General features: G+C 40.1%; 1 protein-coding gene across 12 annotated transcripts in view; it reads left to right on the top strand.

Annotated features, from left to right (window-relative positions):
- The window catches only part of PBRM1 (polybromo 1), a 107,600-nt gene that overhangs the window by 72,484 nt on the left and 11,923 nt on the right, over nt 1-23,193 (top strand). For all 12 annotated transcript variants that reach the window (XM_043964966.1, XM_043964962.1, XM_043964896.1 and 9 more), the window contains 8 exons: nt 3,201-3,386; nt 3,769-3,926; nt 5,297-5,563; nt 11,831-11,976; nt 15,914-16,071; nt 18,882-19,065; nt 20,660-20,870; nt 21,989-22,190. In XM_043964966.1, coding sequence (XP_043820901.1) covers nt 3,201-3,386; nt 3,769-3,926; nt 5,297-5,563; nt 11,831-11,976; nt 15,914-16,071; nt 18,882-19,065; nt 20,660-20,870; nt 21,989-22,190 — 1,512 coding nt within the window. The remainder of the gene's footprint in view (nt 1-3,200; nt 3,387-3,768; nt 3,927-5,296; nt 5,564-11,830; nt 11,977-15,913; nt 16,072-18,881; nt 19,066-20,659; nt 20,871-21,988; nt 22,191-23,193) is intronic.

Raw genomic sequence — 23,193 nt, 5'->3', positions numbered from 1 at the left:
CAATTGGGGTTAAGTGACTTGCCCAGGGTCACACAGCTAGTAAGTGTTAAGTGTCTGAGGACAGATTTGAACTCAGTTACTCCTGACTCCAGGGCCGGTGCTCTATCCACTGCGCCACCTAGCTGCCCCAAATGAGCTTATTTTAAGAGAAGTGTTGTGGATTTTTGTTTGTTTTTGTTTTATGCTATGGCTTGGGGGGGTGGGGGAGGGCGATGAGGTTTAAGTGACTTGCCCAGGGTCACACAGCTAGTAAATGGCAAGTGTCTGAGGCCGGATTTGAACTCAGGTCCTCCTGAATCCAGGGTCAGGGCTTTATGCACTGTGCTACCTAGCTGCCCCCTGTTTTTGTTTTATGAAAAGACTTTGTATAATAGTTGTTTATTTCAAGCATTCTAATTGCAAATCAATAAACATTGATTAAACACCTACTATGGTACATACAGAGAGCTGCAATAAACATTAAATGAAGATACAAAATTCAGTTAAGACATGATCGTTTCTCACAAAATATTTGACAGGTGCACAGATAACTACAGTGCAAAATAATGCGTGTAAGTCAACAAGAATTTAGTGCTTCAGATACAAAGAAACAAACAAAAAACCAGTCTCTTCTCTCAGGCACTCTGCAATATAATGGGGAGACCATAGGCAAACAAGGAGGCACTGACAAGCTGTATACAGGATGAACTGGAAATGACCAATAGAGAGAAAACTAGAGTTAAGGAGGACCCGGAAATGCCTTCTCTAGAAGGAGTCGTTTTAGCTGAGACTCAAAGGAAGCCAGGCAAGTCAGCAAGCAGAGAAGAAGAGAGTGGGAATTCCAACCATGGAGGACAGCTAGTAAAAAGGCAGAGATGGGGGCAGCTACGTGGCACAGTGGATAAGGCACCAGCCTTGGATTCAGGAGGACCTGAGTTCAGACCCATCCTCAGACACTTACTAGCTGTGTGACTCTGAGCAAGTCACTTAACCCCCATTGCCTTGCAAAAAAAAAACAAAAAGGCAGAGAGCTGGGAGATGGAGCATGTTGTATGTGGAACAGTGAGGAGGGCAGCGTCACCGCGGTGCCAAACCAAGGGTTTATGTTTGATCCTGGAACGGATGAGGAGCCGCTATAGTTTCTTGAATAGGGGAGTGATGTGGTCAGACCCATACTTTAGGAAGATCAGTTTGACAGTTGAGTGGAGGATGGAGGTGAGGCAGGGAGACCAACCAGAAAGGTGTTGTCATAGGCCAGGGATAGGAGGATAAGGATCTGCAGCAGTCAGGTGGCAGTGTCAGAAGGCAATGTACAAGAGGTCGAGAGATACTACAGAGGTCAAATCAACAGGCCTTGAAAGCAGAAGGGAATGGGAGTGAAAGAGACTGAGGAGTGGAGGATAACACTTAGCTTGTGGGCCTGGATGGTTGGGAGCATGGTGGTGCCCTCAACAGTAATTGGGAAGTTTGGAAAGGGGGGGGGTTCAGTTTGGAGTTCTAGATACAGTAGGCAATTAGAGGTGCAAGTTTAGAGGTTAGGGCTGGGCATGTAGATTTGATAATCATTATATTCATAGCGATGATAATTGAATCCATGGAATTTGATGAGATCATCAAATGAGATAGTACAGAAGGAGAAGAGGGCCCAGGACAGAGCCCTGAGGAACACTCACCATTAGTGGGCCTGACATAAGCAAGGATCCAGCAAAGGACACTGAGAAGAAGCAGTCAGACAGGTAGGAGGAGAACCAGAAGTATCACAAAAGTATCAGGAAGAGGGGGCAGCTGGTGGCACAGTGGATAAAACACCAGCCCTGGAGTCAGGAGGACCTGAGTTCAAATCTGGCCTCAGACACTTAACACTTACTAGCTGTGTGACTCTGGGCAAGTCACTTAACCCCAGTTGCCTCACCAAAAAAAAAGAAAGAAAGAAATAATAGTAACTTTGGAGACAGCAGTTCCATTTGAATGATGAAGTCAGAAGCAGAATTGTAGAGAGTTAAGAAGATAGTGAGAGGAAAGGAAATGGAGACACCTATTATAGAAAGCCTTCTCAAGCAATTTTACTATGAAAGGAAAGAGATATATAAGACAATCAGGGAGATGTGGCTATGTTTTTAGGCAAATAGAGAAGCAAACAGTTGAGGGGAATATTGAAGATAAGAGAGAAGAGGGATGAGAAGAGGGGGTAAGCTGCTGGAGAAAATGAGATGGAATGGGATAACTTGTGCACATAGAGGGGTTTGCCTTGGCAAGAAGACATGTCTTCAGTGAGACATGGGTAAAGGAGGAGAGAGTTATAGAAGGCATCTGAGTGATGAGATGATGAGGAGAGAAGCTCTCCATGAATGGCCTCACTTTTTTCAATGAAATATGTATGAGTCAAGGTTCTTAGCTAAGAGGTGGAAAGAAGTGAAGGCTGTGTGAAGTTTGAGGAGGGAATAAAAGTCACTATGATGAGATAGATGATTTTGATTCCATTAAATTAAAAAATTTCTATACAAATAGAAGTAATGAAGCCAGAATTAGAAGAGACACAGAAGGCTGGGAAATAATCTTTACAGCCAGTATTTCTGATAAAGGCCTCATTTCTTTTTTTTTCTTTTTTCTTTTTTTTTTTTTTTGTGGGGCAATGGGGGTTAAGTGACTTGCCCAGGGTCACACATCTAGTAAGTGTCAAGTGTCTGAGGCCAGATTTGAACTCAGGTACTCCTGAATCCAGGGCTGGTGCTTTATCTACTGCGCCACCTAGCCACCCCCAAGGCCTCATTTCTAAAATATATAGGGAACTAAATCAAATTTATAAAAATATAAGTCATTCCCCAATTGAGAAATGGTCAAAGAATATGAACAGTTTTCAGATGAATAAATCTAAGCTATCCATTGCCATATGAAAAAATGCTCTAAATCACTATTGATTAGAGAAATATAAATTAAAACAACTTTGAGGTACCACCTCACACCTATCAGATTGGCTAATATGACAAAAAAAGAAAATAATAAACATTGGAGAAGCTGTGCAAAAATTGGAACACTAATGCATTGTAGGTGAAGCTGTGAACTGATCCGGCCATTCTGGGAAACAGTTTGGACCTATCCAAAAGCAAGCACCATGTGCAATGGGGATACAGTAGAACCTTTTCCACTAAATACAAGAGTAAAGCCCTTGCTATTCTCAACTTTCTCTTTAATGGCTTTTTCTCTCTTCTTTGTGAAATAAGAAGCTGAAAAGAGTGAAGACTCCTCAGGAGGAGCAGGCCTCTCTGTCTTACATCGAACATACAGCCAGGACTGTAGCTTCAAGAACAGCATGTACCACGTTGGGGATTATGTCTATGTGGAGCCAGCAGAAGCCAATCTCCAACCACACATAGTCTGCATTGAAAGACTGTGGGAAGATTCTGCTGGTGAGTACTAATCTCACTAGAGCTATCAATGAGGAGGGACACAGGATTCCTTGGGAGCATAAGTGCTTTAAGTAGATATGTCTTTCCACAAAGAGATGGATAACATTTTGAGTTTCTTCTTCCTTTGAGACCTTTCAGAGCACTTTTCTTAGGACAACCAGACATATAATATAATTAATTTGCTGTTTCCTTGCTTACTTCTTTGTAGAAATGTGGTGAAAGGCTTGCTTAACTCTTTTGAGCAGGCAGTGACATTGAAATTAAGGACTATACAGCCTCTCATTACTGGGTTTGGGTCCTAAAAAGATGAATTAATGGATTAATTTGCTTTTTCTAACATTTGTTTTTAATGTGTGTTGTTTTTTCCCTTTTACTATTTTAGGTGAAAAATGGTTGTGTGGCTGTTGGTTTTATCGGCCAAATGAAACATTCCACCTTGCTACACGAAAATTTTTGGAAAAAGAAGTTTTTAAGAGTGACTATTACAACAAAGTACCTGTTAGCAAAATCCTAGGCAAATGTGTAGTCATGTTTGTTAAGGTGAGATACTGTGCTCAAATTTATTACCTATTTTATAATTAAACACTCCCCAGACACACATACACCCAGCAACCTTGAAACTCAAGGCAGGAACTATGCATTAGTCTAATTAATATTAGGAAAGAACTGACCACTCTATGTAAAGTGAATGTTAATTTTTCACATTAAAAGCTAGTTGCTAGCTACATGTTTAATCAAACTGGGATATTTTCTCAGTTGAGGGGAAATTAACTGTTAGAAATCTGTATTTAGATTCTCATCTTGCCCAATGCCAGGGTGAAAGGAGAGTAGAAAAGATTGTAAGAGAAGACATAAGAGGTAAAGTTCAAAAGGACTCTAGAGATCCAGTGTGATCCTTATTCATCCAGATCAGGAAACTCCGGCTTAGAGGCAGTATGGCGCGGGGGATAGTGTCAGGATAAGGTCAGAGGCCGTCTCAATGGCATCAAGTCATGGCTCGGAGAAGCAGCAGGGGCCTGCAGTTGGGGGGTCTGATTCAGAATCCCTCTGTAACGATTGGAATGATGCCACCTGCTGGAGACTTACTGTAGAAGAGTTCTGCCCATGAAGTGAAGGTCTTTGAGGGCAAGACCAGGAGTCTTTTCTTTGGCATCAGGAAGTGACGTCTGCTTGTGGGAAGAAGAAGGAAGAGACGGGGGCTCTTTCTCGGGCTCTTTCCTTTGGACTCTGGTGGAGAGCGGAGCTAGAAATGTGCTCTCCCTTTAATAGATAGGAATCTAGGCCTTTCTCTCTCTTTACCAAATTCTTATTCTCCTTAATAAATGCTTAAAATTCTAACTCTTGCTAAAGCTTATAATTTATTGGCGACCACTCATTAGATATTTTAAACAGTTTAGCTAGAATTTTAGCCCTTAACAGATGGCGACCACGAAGTGATTGTGGGTAAATCATTACTCTTTCAGAACTTTGGTTTTGTCATCTGTCCTTTTAAGATTATACTAATTAGATGCCTTTCCTTATACAGTTGTGGGAAAAGTGCTTTGCAAACTTTAAGCTGAGATATAGATGCAAGCTACTTGTCATTGTTATTAGGGCCTTCCCTCCCTAATGACTTTGCGTTTAACCACCTTATATTTATTTTGTATGTTTTTATTTTGTATTTCATTACATCGTGTGTAGATGTTGTTTCCTATGATAAATTAAAAGATCCTTGAGAAAGGAATTCTTTTCATTTTTTGTCTTTTCATACCCAGTGCCTAGCACACAGTGCCTTTAAAAATACTTACAATTGACTGGATTTTCTTTACTCCCCATTTGTTGTTATTGTACAGGAAAAATAGCATTTAGTCATTTCTGGGATTTTTAGTAATTTAATTTCATTAAATAATCTAATAACATTGCTTTAACAGGAGTACTTTAAACTGTGTCCAGAAACCTTTCGAGATGAAGATGTATATGTCTGTGAGTCACGATATTCTGCCAAAACAAAGTCTTTCAAGAAAATTAAGCTGTGGACCATGCCGGTCAGTTCCGTTAGGTTTATCCCACGTGACGTACCTCTGCCTGTGGTACGCGTTGCATCTGTGTTTGCAAATACAGACAAAATGGATGATGAGAAACACACCGAAACTTCAGAAGACAGTAAAGGAGCAGACAGTTTCCTTAACCTGGAAAAGGTATGGGGAAGGAAGTCATAAAGGGGTTTTTACATTTTAAAAGAAAAACGTTCATAAAACAGTTCTGTCTGGTGGTATACCTGTAATGAGAGGGTGAAGAAGGAAAAAGAATTTAAACAATGTGCCTAGGAATCATAGAAAGACCTTAATGTTAACAATGAAAGATAATTTGGAGATGAATATTTTGTCTCTGACCTATCCTTTGCTTAAACTTTTATAAATCTTAATGTGTTTTTTTATTTTTATTGATTTTTTTTTGTTTTTACATTAATTTTATTTTCATATGTCAGTTTCCTCCTCCTCTACTCAAAGAGCTATTGTTTACAATGGTAAATAAAAAAGAGGGGGAAAATTCAGCAGTCCAACACATCCCGAGTCTGATGATTTATGCAGTATTCCATCCTCTTCAGTTCATTCCTCTCTCCTCACCCCACCTCTCCAAAACTCCAATGAAGACAAGAAGTTACATCTTCTCATCTCTTTTTCAAGGCCAGATTTGGTCATTAGAATTTGATTTCAGTTTCATTTTTGTCGTCATCATTCTTTCCATTTATATTGCTGTCATTGTATATATGGTTTTCCTAGAATTGGTTACTTCATTTTGGATCAGTTCACATGAGTCTTCCCATGCTTTTTCTGAGTTCTTCATGTTCTACTTTTACATTAGTGTACCTCAACTTTATTTAGCCATTCCCCAATCAGTGAACATCTACTTTGCTTCCACTTATTTTTTACTACAAAAAGTACTGCCTTTCTGTCTCAGGCTTTCTTGGAAAGGGAAGGAAGGGAACAAGCTTACTTTATGCCAGGCACCTGGTAGGTAGGACTATTATTTATTGAGAAAACTAAGGCAGAGGTTAAATGATGTGTCCAGGGTCATACAACTAAAAAAGTATCTGAGGCTGAATATATACTTCTCTCTTCCTAACTCTAGCCTTGATTCTGTTCACTGTGCCACCTAGCTGTCACCTAGTATCATAGACCTTGGAGTATATGCCTAGCAGTTCGGGTCTTTGAGTCTAAAGTTATGGGCATTTTAGTATCTTAACATAATTCTAAACTGATTTCCTGAATTAGTGGACCACTAATTAGCTCCACCAACAGTAGATTTGTGTGCCTATCTTTCCACATCCTCTTCAACATTCCCATCTTTTGTCATCTTGACCAATTTACTGGATGTGAGATGAAAACCTCAGTATTATTTTTATTTGTATTTCTCTCTTTTTTTTTGTATTTCTCTTAGTATTAGCAATTTGGATCTTTTATAAATCCCATTAATGCAATTCAATTAAGTAATGACCCTTGGCATTATATATTTGTGATATTTGTGTTAGTTTCTTCTATAACTTCAATATGAGACTCATCAGAAATATTTTGATATAAATTTTTTTTCAAATTGACCATTTCCTTATCCTAGTTATGTTGATTGTGTTCATGTGAAAGCATTTCAATTTCCTACAGTTTAAATTATCTATTTTTTGTTGATCATTTCTATCCTTTATATAGTTAAGAACTCTCCTCATAGTTATAATTATGAAAAGTACTTGATCTGCTTCGTTTCTTTTTTTTTTAATGGCATGACCCTTAATATTCAAATTATCAATTCATTTTGAACTTACTCGAGTATACAACGTAAGATGTTAGTCTAAATTTATTGGATAATTCTTTTTTCATTCAATTTTTATTTTATTTTCAGCTCTAAATTTCCTCCATTCCACCTTTTCCTTCTCCCATCCATCTTCACCCCCAGTTAAGAAAACAAGAATCCTACTAGCAATCCTTTTCAGGATGTTTTTATGATTAGGCAAAAATCTACTGATATATCGACTGGATTAGATACAGTTCCAGAGTTAGGGGCATGAATGAAATAATCCCTGGAAATCTTTCTTGAGAAACATTTTTTCAACAATAGTGTCAACAAGTAGGAGAATTGTTCTGGGGAGAGTCTGTTCTCTAAAGTGGTTTTTCTTGGATTTATGATTTTACAAATAACTAGTTCATATGGCTGCCTGAGTAGCTTCAAAATACTATTGTCCAGCAATTTTGAAGACTTGGAAACTCTGATCGATATAAATGACCTCCCACAATTGCAGAAGACTCATGATGAAACAAACCTCTGGATAAAGAGGGAATGGACTCACTACAGATTGAGGTTTTGTTTTTGGGGGTTTTTTTTAACATGGTTAATGCAAGAATTTGTTTTGCTTGACTGTTTATAACGCATTTTGTTTTTATAGTCTCTCAATTGCCATTTTCCTTAATTAGTCTCAAGAGTTCAGTCAATCAGACCATAAACTAACATTTGCTATGCACCCACTATTTACCAGCCAGGTAGCACAGTGGATAGAGAATTGGGCCTGGAGTCAGGAAGACCTGAGTTCACATGTGGTCTCAGACACTCACTAGCTGTGTGATACCTGGACAAGTCTTAACCCTGTTTGCCTCAGTTTCTTCCTCTGTAAAATGAGCTGGGGAAGGAAACGTCAATCTACTCTAGTATCTTTGCCAAGAAAACCTCAAATGGGGTCATGAAGAGTCAGACATGACTGAAAAACAACTAAATAATAACAACTGTGTTCCAGGTACTGTGCTAACTTAAGAATTCCCTTGTCGTCTAGGGGAGGGGAGGGAGAAAAATCTGAAATTGGAAAGCTTGTATAAACAAAAGTTGAGAACTATCTTTACATGTAATGGGGAAAAAAATAAAATACTTTATTAATTAAAAAAAAATAAAGATGCTGAAAAAAAAATAATTCCCTCACCCTTTCAGAGATCTTCAGAATGGATCTTCATAATGGTTCTTCCTGCTTCTGGTCTCTCTTGTCCTATGGTCTAGACTTCAAATAGTTGCCAAAATAATCTTCCACAGGTTCAGATCTGACCATATCAATTTCTTTCTCCAAAACTTTCAGTTGCTTCTATTGCCTTTAGAATAAATGTGGACAGGGGCAGCTAGGTGGTGCAGTGGATAGAGCACTGGCCCTGGATTCAGGAGGACCTGAGTTCAAATCTGGCCTCAGATACTTGACACTTACTAGCTGTGTGACCCTGGGCAAGTCACTTAACCCCAATTGCCTCACCAAAAAAAAAAAAAAGAATAAATATGTATTCTTTGTCACGGCATTCAAGTATTTGTCTAAGAACCACAATCTGACTCCAACCTAACGTTCCAACTTTAATTTCTCTTCACACATTCTGCATTCCAGCCAAGCTGGACTCATCATACCTGCATCTTTTGGGGCCTTTCCCACCATGCATTTGTGCAAGTCATTACTAAAATGAAGTCCCTCTACAACTCTACCTGTTAAAATCTTTTTATTCCTTCAAAGTCTACCTCATTCCTCTTCTTTCATACTTTCATGCCTGATTTTCCTTTCACTAAAAGGGATATGGCCCTCCTCAGATTCCTTATATCACTCTTTTTTTACCATATCTTTACACTGTCAACACAAAGAAACAATATCCCACTGTGCTTGGAAATTGGTACCACAATATCCTCAAAATTATGTTGCCTCTAAAGTGTACTTTATGTATATCCGGTCTAGTCCAGCTATTTTTCCCATCTTTGTTTTCTATAGTACCATTTCTAATTCCTCCTATAGCATCTTGTGAACTTTGATTAAAAGTTAGATGAGATGACTTCACTACCATTACTAGAGAAAATAGTTTGTTATTGAAATTTTGATAGATCTTTCCCATTTTTCATCTTTGTCATCCTTCTAGCTTTATCCTCAAGTGTTTGGGGAGTGGTATATTTGAGTTGGGTATCTCACCGAACTTTCCATGCATTTGTTTTTCTGTCCACTGCTTCTCATCATTCTTTTATTTTTGGTTTGGTTTGGTTTGGTTTGGGGTTTTTTGGTGAGGCAGTTGGGTTAAGTGACTTGCCCAGGGTCACACAGCTAGTAAGTGTCAAGTGTCTGAGACTGGATTTGAACTCAGGTCCTCCTGACTCCAGGGCCAGGGCTCTATCCACTGTGCTACCTAGCTGCTCCCTCTTTTTTTTTTTTTATAATGAACATTTTTATTTAAACTTTTGAGTTCCAAATTCTATCCCTCCCTTCCCTCCATCCTCCCCAAGGCAGCAAGCAGTCAGATATAGGTTATACATGTGCAGTCATACTTTTCATTATTCTCTGAGTCAGTGCTATTCATATTCTTCCACTATACTCAATCATAAGATTTTAAGTTGAGCTTATAATCTACAGTGGTGTTGCCCTTAACTATCATATCTCACTGCTTGGCAAAAGGACAAATGATTGTTGGCTGAGGCAGTATCTGCTTTCTTCCAGTCTCCACACTGTGGTGATTGCTTAATTAAATATTCTTATTTATAGGAAGAACATTCACTTCCATACAATTAATTTCTGCTAGTTGTATGTCAGCCCAGTCCTTGGGGGTAAGGGTCTAACACTTGGAGTACCAGCTCCCAGAGATAATGGGAAGGTACTGGAGTTTATTGAGCAGGAAGAGGGCAACATGGTCCAACCTGCACTTTAGGAAAATCACTTTAGTAACCTAGTAGAGCATGAATTGGAGTGGGGAGAGACTTGAGGCAGGCAGACCCACTAGCAACTATTGTGGTAGTCCAGGCATGAGGTGATGAGGCCCTGCCCCACTTGGTGTCAGTGTCAGAGGAGAGAAGGGAGTATATTATATTGAGAATCATCAGCATAGAGATGGTTATTAAGTCCATGGGAGCTGATGAAATCACCAAATGATGTAATATAGAGGGAGAAGAGAAGAGGACCGAGGACAGAACCCTGAGATTCCCCTGTGGTTAAGAGGGTATGCTCTCGGGGAGGATCCAGCAAAGGAGACAGAGAAGGAAGAGTCAGATAAGTAGGAGGAAAATCAGAAGAGAGCAGTGTCCTGAAAACCTAGAGAGAAAAAATACCAAGGAAGAGACTGACCAGCAGTGTCAGAGGCTGTAAAGAGGTCAAGGAGAATGAGAATTGAGAAATGTGTGTATGTGTGCATTATATAATGTGTATGTGACTTATATCCCAAAAGAAAGATATGGGGCAGCTAGGTGGCGCAGTGGATACAGCACCAGCCCTGGATTCAGAAGGACCTGAGTTCAAATCTGGCCTCAGACACTTGACACTTACTAGCTGTGTAACCCTGAGCATGTCACTTAATGCTCATTGCCCTGCAAAAAAAAAGAAAGAAAGAAAAATACTATGATTTCCAAAAATTAATGTTTTTTATTGAAATCTTTTTGCATTTCAGTTAAATTTTCCCTTAAAAAATTAGTTTCTGTGCTGGAGGGGGCAATATACATATATTTGTGGGTGTAAATAGACATATACACACATACTTGTAGATAATATACTTTCACTGTCAGTGTTTCTTTTAATATAATTGTCAAACTTATTTCTCGGTGCTTTCTAACTTTAATTCATCTTTGAAATCTTAATTATAACACCTAATTTTCTAAAGTTAGCTGACACAAAAGAAACTTTTCCCAACCTCTCATTTTAAACCTTATGTATTTTCCTATAAACAACATATTGTTGGCCTTCTCTTTTTATCCACTCTGGAGCCTGTTTTCTTTTTCTAAGTGATGTCAGATCAGTCAGTCACCATTATTGGATTTGGATTTTTTTTACCTGTTATGGTTAGCTATAATCTTAGTCTTGTCACTAAAATATGACCTTTATCTTAATTCTCTTTAGTTGACTGTAGTCACTTACATGTGTATATTTTTGAAAGATCACCTTGTGGTAATGCCTTTATATCTGTCTCATTTGTAACTTTAAAATGGCTATGTTGTTGCTGCTCAATTGTGTCTAACTTCATGACTCCATGAACCATACTGGCAAAGATACTGGAGCCATTTGCCATTTCCTTCTCCAGTGGATTAAGGCAAGCAGAGGTGAAGTGACTTGCCCAGGGTCACACAGCTAGTAAGTGGCTGAGGTCTTATTTGAACTCAGCTCTTCCTGACTCCAGGCCAGCTCTCTATCTACTCAGCCACCTAGCTGCCTCCGGATGCATTAGTGTAGGTTATAACAAAGTTTCAGTGTCCAAAATCAAAAATTCTCAAAAATGGTCAAGAATCAAAAATTCTTGATTAATAGCAAGATGGATTTCAAGACTTGTTCTTTGGTTTACTAACTTCAGCAATCATATCCATGATGGGAGTTTAAATTTTTTCAGTTAATATTCTATAAAAATTTGCCTTTCTTTTTTCACCTCCCTAAATATTTTTTTGATGCTCAGTTTCCTTTCTCAACCGTCTTTTAACTGCATCTTTTACCATAGGAGAAAGAAGATGTTCCAGTAGAAATGTCTAATGGGGAACCAGGCTGCCACTATTTTGAACAGCTTCGATACAATGATATGTGGCTGAAGGTTGGAGACTGTGTTTTCATAAAATCACATGGCTTAGTGCGGCCTCGAGTGGGCAGGTGAGTATTTACAGAGTTTTCCCTATTAGAAAAACATGGCTATAAAAATATTATGGATTTTTTAAAATCAGCAGTCCATTGAGAAATAAACTGGTAATAAAGAATATGGTATAGGTTTCAAAAGCAGAGCTGCAAGGTCATTTGAATCCTGAGGTAGCAACTGATGTGAAAGATTCCTAGCCCCCTCTGTATCCATATCCCAGGGTCTCTCTATGACAGTCCATGATAGAGAGACTGGAATCTGTATTTGGCACTGTTCAGTCCAGGGCAGAGCAGTCAGACTTGACTACACCACGTTGTGCAGCTAGGAAACTGCTGTTCTTCATTGAAGCTATTGCACATTCTGTTTTCTTTCATCAGTGTGTACTCATACTAATATGCTTACTTTAAAAAATCAGGAGGGGCAGCTGGTGGCACAGTGGATAGAGCACTGGCCCTGGATTCAGGAGGACTTGAGTGCAAATCTGGCCTCAGACACTTGACACGTACTAGCTGTGTGACCCTGGACAAGCCACTTAACTCCCATTGCCCTGCGCCCCCCGCCCCCCCCCCCAAAAAAAAAATCAGGAAAAGGTTCTTTCCATCATAAAAGTGATCGCTGGAATGATCCTCTCTGGTGCCTGTCATCCGGATATTCAGCTATGTTCCAGGCTCTGGGCCAAGTGCTAGGGACACAAAGAAAGGCCAGAATTGGGTCCCTGCCATCAAGGAGTTCATGCTTTAATGAGGGGGACATTTTGCAAACAGCCATTTACACACGAAATGTCTACAGTATAAATGGCAGGTAATACCAGAGGGAGGAGCGAAAACCAAGGAGGGTTTCTTGCAGAAGGTAGCCTTCAAGCTGGGACATGAAGGGAGCCAGGGGGCCAAGGTGAGGAGGGGAGAGCATTCCAAAAGCAGGGAACAGCCAATGAAAAGGCAAGGCGTTGGTAGATGGAGTGTCTTGTTCAGAGGGCCTTCATCTCCTCATGCCTGGATTACTGCAGTAACCCTTCTTCCTCGTGTCTGCCCAGTTCAACCTCCATTCATCCATTGAAGTCATCTTCCCAAAGTACAGGCCCATTCACCCACCTATCACCTCCACAGAATAAACTGTAGTGACTCCCTGTTGAAGTCAATACCAAATGCTCTATTTGGTATCAAAACCCTTCATAACTTAGCCCCCTGCCACCTTTGCAGTCTTCTTGCACCTTACTCCTCAATACATACTCTTAGATCCAGTGACACTGGCCTCTGGCTTGTCTTAAAAACAGAACATTCCATTTCTCAGCTTTAGGCATTCTCTCTGGCTGTTTCCCATGCTTGGACCACTCCCTATGCTTTGACTGCCTTTAGATTCCAACTGAAATCTCTCCCTCTACAGGAAGACTTCCCCAACCCCCCCCCCCTCTTTTTTTTTTTTTGGTGAGGCAATTGGAGTTAAGTGACTTGCTCAGGGTCACACAGCTAGTAAGTGTCAAGTGCCTGAGGCCGGATTTGAACTCAGATCCTCCTGACTCTAGGGCCGGTGCTCTATACACTTCGCCACCTAGCTGCCCCCCTACCCCCACCCCTTTTTTTTTTTTTTTAGTGAGGCAATTGGGGTTAAGTGACTTGCCCAGGGTCACACAGCTAGTAAGTGTTAAGTGTCTGAGGACAGATTTGAACTCAGGTACTCCTGACTCCAGGGCTGGTGCTCTATCCACTGCGCCACCTAGCTGCCCCCCCCCTTAATTCTAGTACCTTCCCTCGATTAATTATTTCCTGTCCTTCTTCTATATAGCTTGCTTTGTATATAGTTGTTTGCATGTTGTCTCCCCCATTCAGTTGTAAGCTCCTTGAGGGTAGGGACCATCTTTTGCCTCTTTTTGTCTCCCCAGCACTTAGCATAGTACCTGGGTAGAAGCTTCATGAGTGAAGAGAAGGGAACATAAGCAAGAGATCAAAGAGATTGGTTAGATGGGATGAGTGTGAGTAAGGAATCAAGCATAATACCAAAGTTATGAGCCTGGGTGACTGATGGTACCCTTGACAACAGTAAGGAAGATTTAGTAGAAGAAAGGGTTTTGAATGCTCTAAATCACTATTAATTAGAGAAATGCAAATTAAAACGACTCTGAGGTACCACCTCACATCTATCAGATTGGCTAATATGACAGAAAAGGAAAATGATAAATGTTGGAGAAGCTGTGGAAAAATTGGAACACTAATGCATTGTTGGTGGAGTTGTGAGCTGATCCAGCTATTCTGGAGAACAATTTGGAACTGTGCCCAAAGGGCTATGGGATTTTGCATACCCTTTGATCCAGTAATACCACTAGTAGGTCTGTATCCCAAACAGATAATAGAAAAGGGAAAAGGACCCACATGTACAAAAATATTTATAGCAGCTCTCTTTGTGGTGGCAAAGAATTGGAAATTGAAGGAATGCCCATCAATTGGGAAATGGCTAAACAAGTTGTGGTATATGAATGTAATGGAATATTATTGTGCTATAAGAAAAGATTGTTAAGGGCTAAAATTCTTGCTAGTCTGTCTAAAATATCTAATGAGTGGTCGCCAATCAATTACAAGCTTTAGCAAGAGTTAGACTTTTAAGCATTTATTAAGGAGAATAAGAATTTGGTAAAGAGAGAGAGAAAGGCCTAGATTCCTATCTATTAAAGGGAGAGCACATTTCTAGCTCCCTTCTCCGCCAGCGTCCTCAGGAAAGAGACCCAGAGTCAGCGCCAGTCTCTTCCTTCCTTCTCCCACTAGTCTGCGTCACTTCCTCCCCGCCAAAGAAAAGACTCCTGGTCTTGCCCTCAAAGACCTTCGCTTCATGGGCAGAACTCTTCTACAGTAAGTATCCAGCAGGTGGCGTCATTCCAATCGTTACAAGATAAGCAGGCAGATTTCAGAAAAACCTGGAAAGACTTAAGTGGAGTGATGCTGAGTGATGTGAGCAGAACCAGGAGAACATTGTATACAGTAACAGCAACATTGTGTGATGATCAACTGTGATAGACTTGGCTCTTCTCTGCAGTGCAGTGATCCAAGATAATTCCAAAGAACTCATAATGGAAAATGTTCTCCACATCCAGAAAAAAAGAACTGTGGATTCTGAATGTAGATTGAACCATGCTGTTCCTACTTTTTGGCTGTTTGTTTTTTCTTTTTTGAGGTTTTTCCCTTGTGTTCTCATTCTTCTTTCACAATATGACTAATGCAGAAAGATGTTTAATGTGATTGTACATATATAACCTATATCAGATTGCTTGCTGACTTGGGGAGGGAGAAAAATTTGGAACTAAAAATCTTATTTAAACAAATGTTTAAAACTATCTTTACATGTAACTGGAAAATAATAAAATAATTTTATGATTAAAAAGAAGAAGAAAGGGTTTTGGGAAGAGGATATTGAGTTCTCTTTTGGACATGTTGAATTTGAAATATCTGGGGGATGTCCACCTTGAGATTTCCAATAGACAGTGATATGATTGGAAGGCTGGAAAGAGGTTGGGACTAGATAAATAGATCCAAGAATCATTGACTCATTGAAGCTGATGAGACCACCAGGTGAGGTTGTATAGAAGGAGAAGAGGATACAGGACAGAGCTTTAGGGGGCACCATGGTAGTGAGCCTGAACTGGAGGAAGAGTCAGCAAAGCAAACTGAGAAGAAGCAATTAGACAGATGGAGGAGAGAACAGTGTCACAAAAACCTAAACACAAGAGTGTCAGAGAGGAGGGTGATGAACAGTCTCAAAGGCCATGTGGCACATGTTGAGCTTAAAGCATCCAGTTTGAGATGCCCACTAGGCAACTGGAAATGCAAAAGTGGCAGTAAGGAAAGAGGTTAGGGATGGATCATATCTGCATAGAAATGATTGTCATTTTATTAAAATTTATTTTAATAGATTAGCCATTTACAAATACAAGCTGATTCCTACTTTATTGGAAACTTCTCTTTGTAGAATTGAAAAGCTATGGGTCCGGGATGGTGCTGCCTACTTCTTTGGCCCCATCTTCATTCACCCTGAAGAAACAGAACATGAGCCAACAAAAATGTTCTACAAAAAAGAAGTGTTTCTGAGCAATTTGGAAGAAACCTGCCCTATGACGTGTATCCTGGGTAAATATTCATACATTGAGATCTTGGTGTGCCAGAGTTCTTGTTGTCTCTATCAGAATCATTTTCACATCCCACCAGCCAGTGTCATGGGTTTTAGAGGGTCATCAGTCACCCTGGCATGCTTTTCTTGCCTAACTTTACCCTTCTCAGTTTCTTTACTATTATGCCAAGATTACCATGACTAGTTTAGTAGGTTCTGGGGCACTGAGGACATTTTTATTGATAATCTGAGTTTTCTTTCACAACTGACCTGCCTCCTTTTAAATCCATTGGAATGGATTCCAGGGTTAATTGTCATTTTGTTTTAAATTTTATTGTGTTTAACTTTAAAGTTTTTTTTAAAGGGAACTATCATCAAACACAGGGTTTTTTTAAATGGCACGTTTTACATATATTCGTTACTTTTTAAAATGTTAAATATGTCTTTTTTTGTTGTAGTTCACTTTAAAGGAAATCCATTATAACAGAGGTTGGTAAAAAGGGTGTAAAGAAAAGGTAATGCGCATTTATTAAGCACCTACTGTGTGCCAGGCACTGTACTAAGCTATTTACAAATATTATTTCATCCTCACAGCAGCCTTCAAGGCAGATACTTTTATCCTCATTTTACAATTGAAAAAACTGAGGCAAAGCAGGGCTTCAGTGACTTTCTCAGGGTCACACAGCCTCTAAGTCTCTGAGGCAAGATTTGAACTCAGGTAATCTTGATGCCAGGCCCAGTGTTCTATCCACTCTTCAAAAGGACTAAATCATTAAACCCAGGGCACAGCCCTTCTTTCTGTGGAGAGGGGACAGCATGACAGACAGAAACCAGGAAAGGAATACCTTGGCTTTTTCCAGTGGAAAATGTGCTGCTCTCACCTTACTTTACCAGCAGATGTGATTTCACTCCCAAGGGCTCTTACTGTGTAGTACAAACCCAGCCTCAGAATTCTGAAAGGAGTAAACATGGTTGTTGCAGAATTTGTGAGAACCTTTGAATTGGGTCAAAACCTAAGACCCTACTGTGGAGACAGAGGGGGATGTCTGCCCTGCCTGTGACTTCCAGAGCCTTGAAAGAACTCAGCTTTTCTGAGCTTAATCTCCACCTTATAAAAGCATAGAGTCAACATTTTTCTTTATTTTGCTTCTGAAACTGATTTTTTCTTATTGTGGCTACCATTTTTCAAACATAATTTTTTTCTATAAGGAGAAACCATTAGGAATTTTAACTTTACAAGAAATGCAGTCTAACCATTCTCTTCAGTATAGTCATTATGGAATATAAATTTTGTTTTTGTGATCCGAAATGAATTTTTTTTTCCCAGAGGGATAGTGCCCAGTGCCTTTCCTCACTCTGCCTTTTCCTAAGATGAAATGCTTCATTTTACCTAGTAGAAATATCTTTTTTCATTGATCTTTTAGATCTTCTTTCAGTTCTATATATGTACAGGAATTGTCTAGAACAGCTAGGCATGTCCAGTACTAGAGTGCTACAGGGGGCTCTCGTCTTACAACACAAGAGGGTTAGAACTTCTTCCATTTCAACCCCTTATATAACTCATTTTCCCCCCATTTTTTGTGGGGCAATGAGGGTTAAGTGACTTGCCCAGGGTCACACAGCTAGTAATTGTCAAGTGTCAGAGGCCAGATTTGAACTCAGATATTCCTGAATCCAGGGCCAGTGCTTTATCTACTGCATCACCTAGCTGCCCCTATATAACTCATTTCTGATAAAATTGAAAGGCCTCTCTAGCGAATGGAACAGGCAGAGTTTGAAGTAGCTGCTAACCAGATTCCTCACCTGTTTGTAACCTTTCCCTTAGTCTGAATTATCATTTCTAAAATTTTCTCACAAAATGAGGCATTTTGATGTCTTTAGACTTACTCCAGCTCTCTGAAACTTGCTGTTCATCCTAGCCAAATATGTGTTACTTCAGTCTGGTGGCAAGATGCTGGGACTCTGGATTGACACAGGCACATTGAAAAGAATAGGGGGTGTATTCCAGACAATGTCAAGAACCCAGCCACTGCTGGTCTTGTGACACACTCAAAATTGCCTAAACTCTGCCCAGTGCTCTGTCTGAAGCAGCTTGCAGCCTAGCCCAGCACACAAGGCTTCCCTAGGGATGCATGCAACACAGGGAACATAAACGCAGATGTACAGGAAACAGTCCCAGTACACAAGGCCACGGTGTAAGGGCCAGTTAGGAACCTCTTCTTGGAAGAGGACAGTTCTCCAAAAGCTATGGTATTTCCATATGCCTGAATGTTAGGCTGGGCCGTAAGCTATTTGAAGCCTTGGGTACAGAGAATATCAAAGGGCTTGTGATATGGTGACTGTGTCACAAGCTCCTTGACAGCTGTGTCCTTGGCCTTCTGATCCCGTATTCCTTTAGAATTGGCTGTGGCGAGGATACAAGTATTCTAACAATAGTGCCATCCCAGAAGTTCTTGGTCCCCCTTTTGTCCATTGTCACCAGGAAGCCTCAGAGAGAAAGTCAGGTCCCTTCCTGGAAAGTCATTGGCAGTGGGTGCTGCCTGCTTGATTGTGTTAACAGGGGGGCCCTGAATTGGAAGAGTGGGTCTACCATGGATGTGTGGGCCCTTAGCAACATTCTTATCCTTTCTTAGTCTCGGTTTTTACTTCTTCTAACATGGCATGGAGATAAAAGCTGCCCTTTCCTAAAGATGCTTTATAGAAATGGTCACCCTAGCAGTGCTGAGCATCCAGGATTATTCCCACTTTCACAGAAGTACATGGGGGTTTAGATAGCAGTGTTCCCACGTGACTACAGGATGTGTTTGATTTAACCTACTTAATTTTTCAGGAAAGTGTGCCGTGTTGTCGTTCAAGGACTTCCTGTCCTGCAGGCCAACTGAAATACCAGAAAATGATGTTCTGCTTTGTGAGAGCCGCTATAATGAGAGTGACAAACAAATGAAGAAATTCAAAGGGCTGAAGAGGTTTTCACTCTCTGCTAAAGTGGTAGATGACGAAATCTACTATTTCAGGTAAAATATGAAATATTTTAAAGCAAAAAACCTTTTCTTTGGCTTTTAACAGTAAATTAACATCAAAATTGTGTAGTCAAAATTATTTTTGAATGACTTAACTAGAATAGTATACATACTCTTAAGCGAGAGTATTGATTAACTAGGTTAAATAGAGAAAGGAAATTATTTGCTGTATTTCAGCAGCCTGCTTCAGCTGAGTTCACAATCACACAGTGAGTTAGAAGGGACATTAGAGTTACTATGTGTATGTGTGTGTGTGTGTGTGTATATATATATATATATATATATATATATATATATATATATATATATAAAACCTATATCAGATTACCTGCTGTCTAGGGGAGGGGAGAGGGAGGGAGAAAAAATCTGAAATTGGAAAGCTTGTATAAACAAAAGTTGAGAACTATCTTTACATGTAACAGGAAACAAATAAAATACTTTATTTAAAAAAAAAGAGAGAGAAGAGACATTAGAGGCCATGTTCAGAATCCAGCAAACACTCATGCACTTAATGGGAATTCTCTCTACAACCCACCAGCAAGTGTTCACCAGTCTTTGTTTGAACTGCTTTTTGCCAAGGGAGCTTCAGTTGTCAGGAGGGGGCTTCCCTCATGCGTCATTCCTGTTTTTGCCTTTGGAGCCACCCATGACAAGTCTAATCCTTCTTCCACGGAACAGCCCCTTAGATTCCTGAAGACAGCCAGCATGCTCCCCCCACCCCATGCAGTCTGTTCTTTTCCAGACTAAATGTCTTCAGAGTTCTTTCAGCCAGTCCTTGTGTGGCGCAATCTCTGGCCTCTTCACCGTCGTGGTGGTTTTTCTTTGGACACTCCATTTATTAGTGCCATTTTCTAAAATGTGGCACTCAGAAGAACCGAACACACTATTCCAAATGTGGTCGACCAAGACTAGAATACAGAGAAAACAACCACTCCCGCAGTCCTGAGTATCACACATCTCTTAATGTATTTTAAGATCACATTGGGGGCGGCTAGGTGGCGCAGTGGATAAAGCACCGGCCCTGGATTCAGGAGGACCTGAGTTCAAATCCGGCCTCAGACACTTGACACTTACTAGCTGTGTGACCCTGCGCAAGTCACTTAACCCCCATTGCCCTGCAAAAAAAAAAAAAAAAAGATCACATTAGTATTTTTGGTCAACATTTGCTATAAGGTCTAATAATCTTGATGATTCGGGAGTTGTAAAAGTTTCCTATAGATTCTGAAGATTATTCTTATTGTTTTGAGCAATCAAGACCCAGCTTTGGGCTAAATTGCTATAGGAAGGATGAGAATAGGTTGAGGTAAGAAGTAAACAATCTATCCTACCATTGTTATTAAGGTTGTATTTGCCCCCCCCCCTAAAAAACTTTGAGGTACCTAGAAGAATGCTTTAAAAACAAATATTTTATGATACCTGAAAATTTAGCTTTGTAAAAATGCCTATCCAAGCTAGCGTCTGGAATAAGATTTCCTCTATAGTGCAGCCCTCTGACTTGGTGTTTAGAAGTAAAAAGCAAAACATTTGATAGTAGTCGGTTGTGCCCCATTCTCTCTGTTATTTTCTGTGCTATTTCTGTCTGCCTCAGAAAACCCATAGTTCCACAGAAAGAACCCTCACCATTATTGGAGAAGAAGATTCAGTTGCTAGAAGCAAAATTTGCTGAGTTGGAAGGTGGAGATGATGATATTGAAGAAATGGGAGAAGAGGAGGGTGAGGTCATTGAAGCCCCTTCTTTGCCGCAGCTTCAGACTCCACTGGCCAGTGATCTGGACATTATGCCCTACACTCCCCCACAGGTGAAAACAACATGTTTCTGGCCATACGCTAAACAGAAGAAACACAATTTCTTTTTTCTAATTGTGGAAGAAAGCCCTTCCTCAGGTGGAAGAAGAGTAGGGGGTTCAGGTAGAGGAAACAAAGGAGTCAGAATAGAAAATCACTTAATGGAGAGAACAAACTCCATAGAGGATTTCATCTTTAGATCTCTGGTATGGGACTTTCTAGGTTTCCATTATAGTAAGCTACCAAGACAAAGATGAACTAAAAAAATTCAATTTATTTATTGCTTTAAACCTTCAATGAAGATGATTTTTTAAAAATTAGAAACACGGGGGCAACTAGGTGGCGCAGTGAATAAAGCACCGGCCTTGGATTCAGGAGGATCTGAGTTCAAACCCAGCCTCAGACACTTGACACTTAACTAGCTGTGTGACCCTGGGCAAGTCACTTAACCCTCATTGCCCTGCAAAAACAAAAACAAAAAATTAGAAACACTATTTTTTTTTAATTATAGGAATAAGGGGCAGCTAGGTGGCGCAGTGGATAAAGCACCGGCCCTGGATTCAGGAGTACCTGAGTTCAAATCCGGCCTCAGACACTTGACACTTACTAGCTGTGTGACTCTGGGCAAGTCACTTAGCCCCCATTGCCCTGCAAAAAAAAAAAAATTGTAAAATTAAATCATAGGAATATCTATGTTGCTTTGTCTTTAAGAACAATAAGGAATGACATTTCACTGTTACTCTCTGGCTTTCCATAGGATTGGCCACCCGGTTATGTTTTTTTAACCTACTCTTGTTTGGAAAACTCATCTTCCTGTGCTTTGAGATGATTATTAATGTTTTTCCATTCAGAATTTTCTCAAGCCCTAATTATGAGGTCACTATTACAGGTTACAATGCTTGAGTCCAGTGGAATATGAAATTATTTCTTCCATACTACAAGTACCAAGTACTATTTATACTTTGATGCTTCCCCCACCTAAAAAAATGGTCAGATGCTTGAAACATGACATCTCCGTCACATCATTCCACAACAATAACTATTAAATCACGGCTTTGGGGAGTGCAGAAACTTCAGGCAGCTAACAAAGGCCATTTGTGCTGTAGACAACTGAGGGTTTTCTGTCTTTCAGTCTACTCCTAAGTCTTCCAAGGGCAGCTCTAAGAAGGAAGGCTCCAAAAGGAAGATCAACATGAGTGGCTACATCCTCTTTAGCAGCGAGATGAGAGCCGTGATTAAAGCTCAGCACCCAGACTACTCCTTTGGAGAGCTCAGTAGGCTGGTAGGAACAGAATGGAGAAACTTAGAGACAACCAAGAAAGCAGAATATGAAGGTAAATAGACTTCAGTCAAACTTTGCATCTGATCACACCTTTTCAGACATGGTGTGTTATTCAGAAATAGGAAACGTTTCTATTTGAGGATTATCTCAAGTGCTAAGTACACATTCAGAAAGGGAAATTCCAGCCTGGTCTGATCTGATGACAACACAACCCTTTGACTTAACCCAGATCTGTTGCTTCCTCCTCCCAGTTGCCTAAACCAAAGTTATCTGGGTATAGTAAGCCTTTCTAAAAAGGCAAAGACCCTGAAACAGATGCCACTAATAGGGGAAATGGGGGAGGATGCAATAACTGTATACTAAAAAACGTCAGAGATATCCTCTCATAGAAATATAGTGAAACCTGCTTAAGGAGACCACCTGAAACATGTATTTTTTAAAAATACAGACTATATTATGGGGTCTGGATACCTCTATTTGGCTCTGTACTAGCAATATTGAGCCTTTTAGGCAGATGCCATGCTAAAATGAGTAGTCTTTTAAGCAGGTTTTAGCATATATCCTTCCTGAATGTATAAGTGTTTTCTTGTTAAGATCACTAGTATTTCTATAATGAGGTTCACTTTATTTTTCTTTTATCCCACTTGGAAATTGCTTGGGGTGAGGGGTGGGGGGTGCAGTGAGTCAGCTTTCAAGGATTTGGTGACTGAATGAGGAAGCAAGTACTTGTGGGATGTGTCTTTTGTTTAAAAAAAAAAAGTAGTAGAAAGTCAAGCCAGCTGGCTGGACAGACTGTGACCTATGGCTGGGTTTTTGCCACCAAGAATTATGCGTATCAGTTCATTATGTGGAATGCAGGTAGAGAGCAGGCTGGCGGAGTCAGGGCCCTGCTTTGTTTGTTTTGCAGGATGTAAAGAAGATGGCAGTGTTAAGAGCTGCCTTTGTATTGAGCTGCTTGGTTCAAAAATCCCCCCTGTGGACTTTTTGTGGAAGACCCCATAAGAATACCACAAAGCTATTGTTGTACCTACTAGTCTGGGCTGACTTACTCCAAA

This window comes from Dromiciops gliroides, chromosome 1 (genome assembly GCF_019393635.1).
Source record: "Dromiciops gliroides isolate mDroGli1 chromosome 1, mDroGli1.pri, whole genome shotgun sequence".
Lineage (NCBI taxonomy): Eukaryota > Metazoa > Chordata > Mammalia > Microbiotheria > Microbiotheriidae > Dromiciops > Dromiciops gliroides.
Note: the sequence above shows the minus strand (reverse complement) of the source record. Positions and strands in the feature narration are given on the sequence as shown.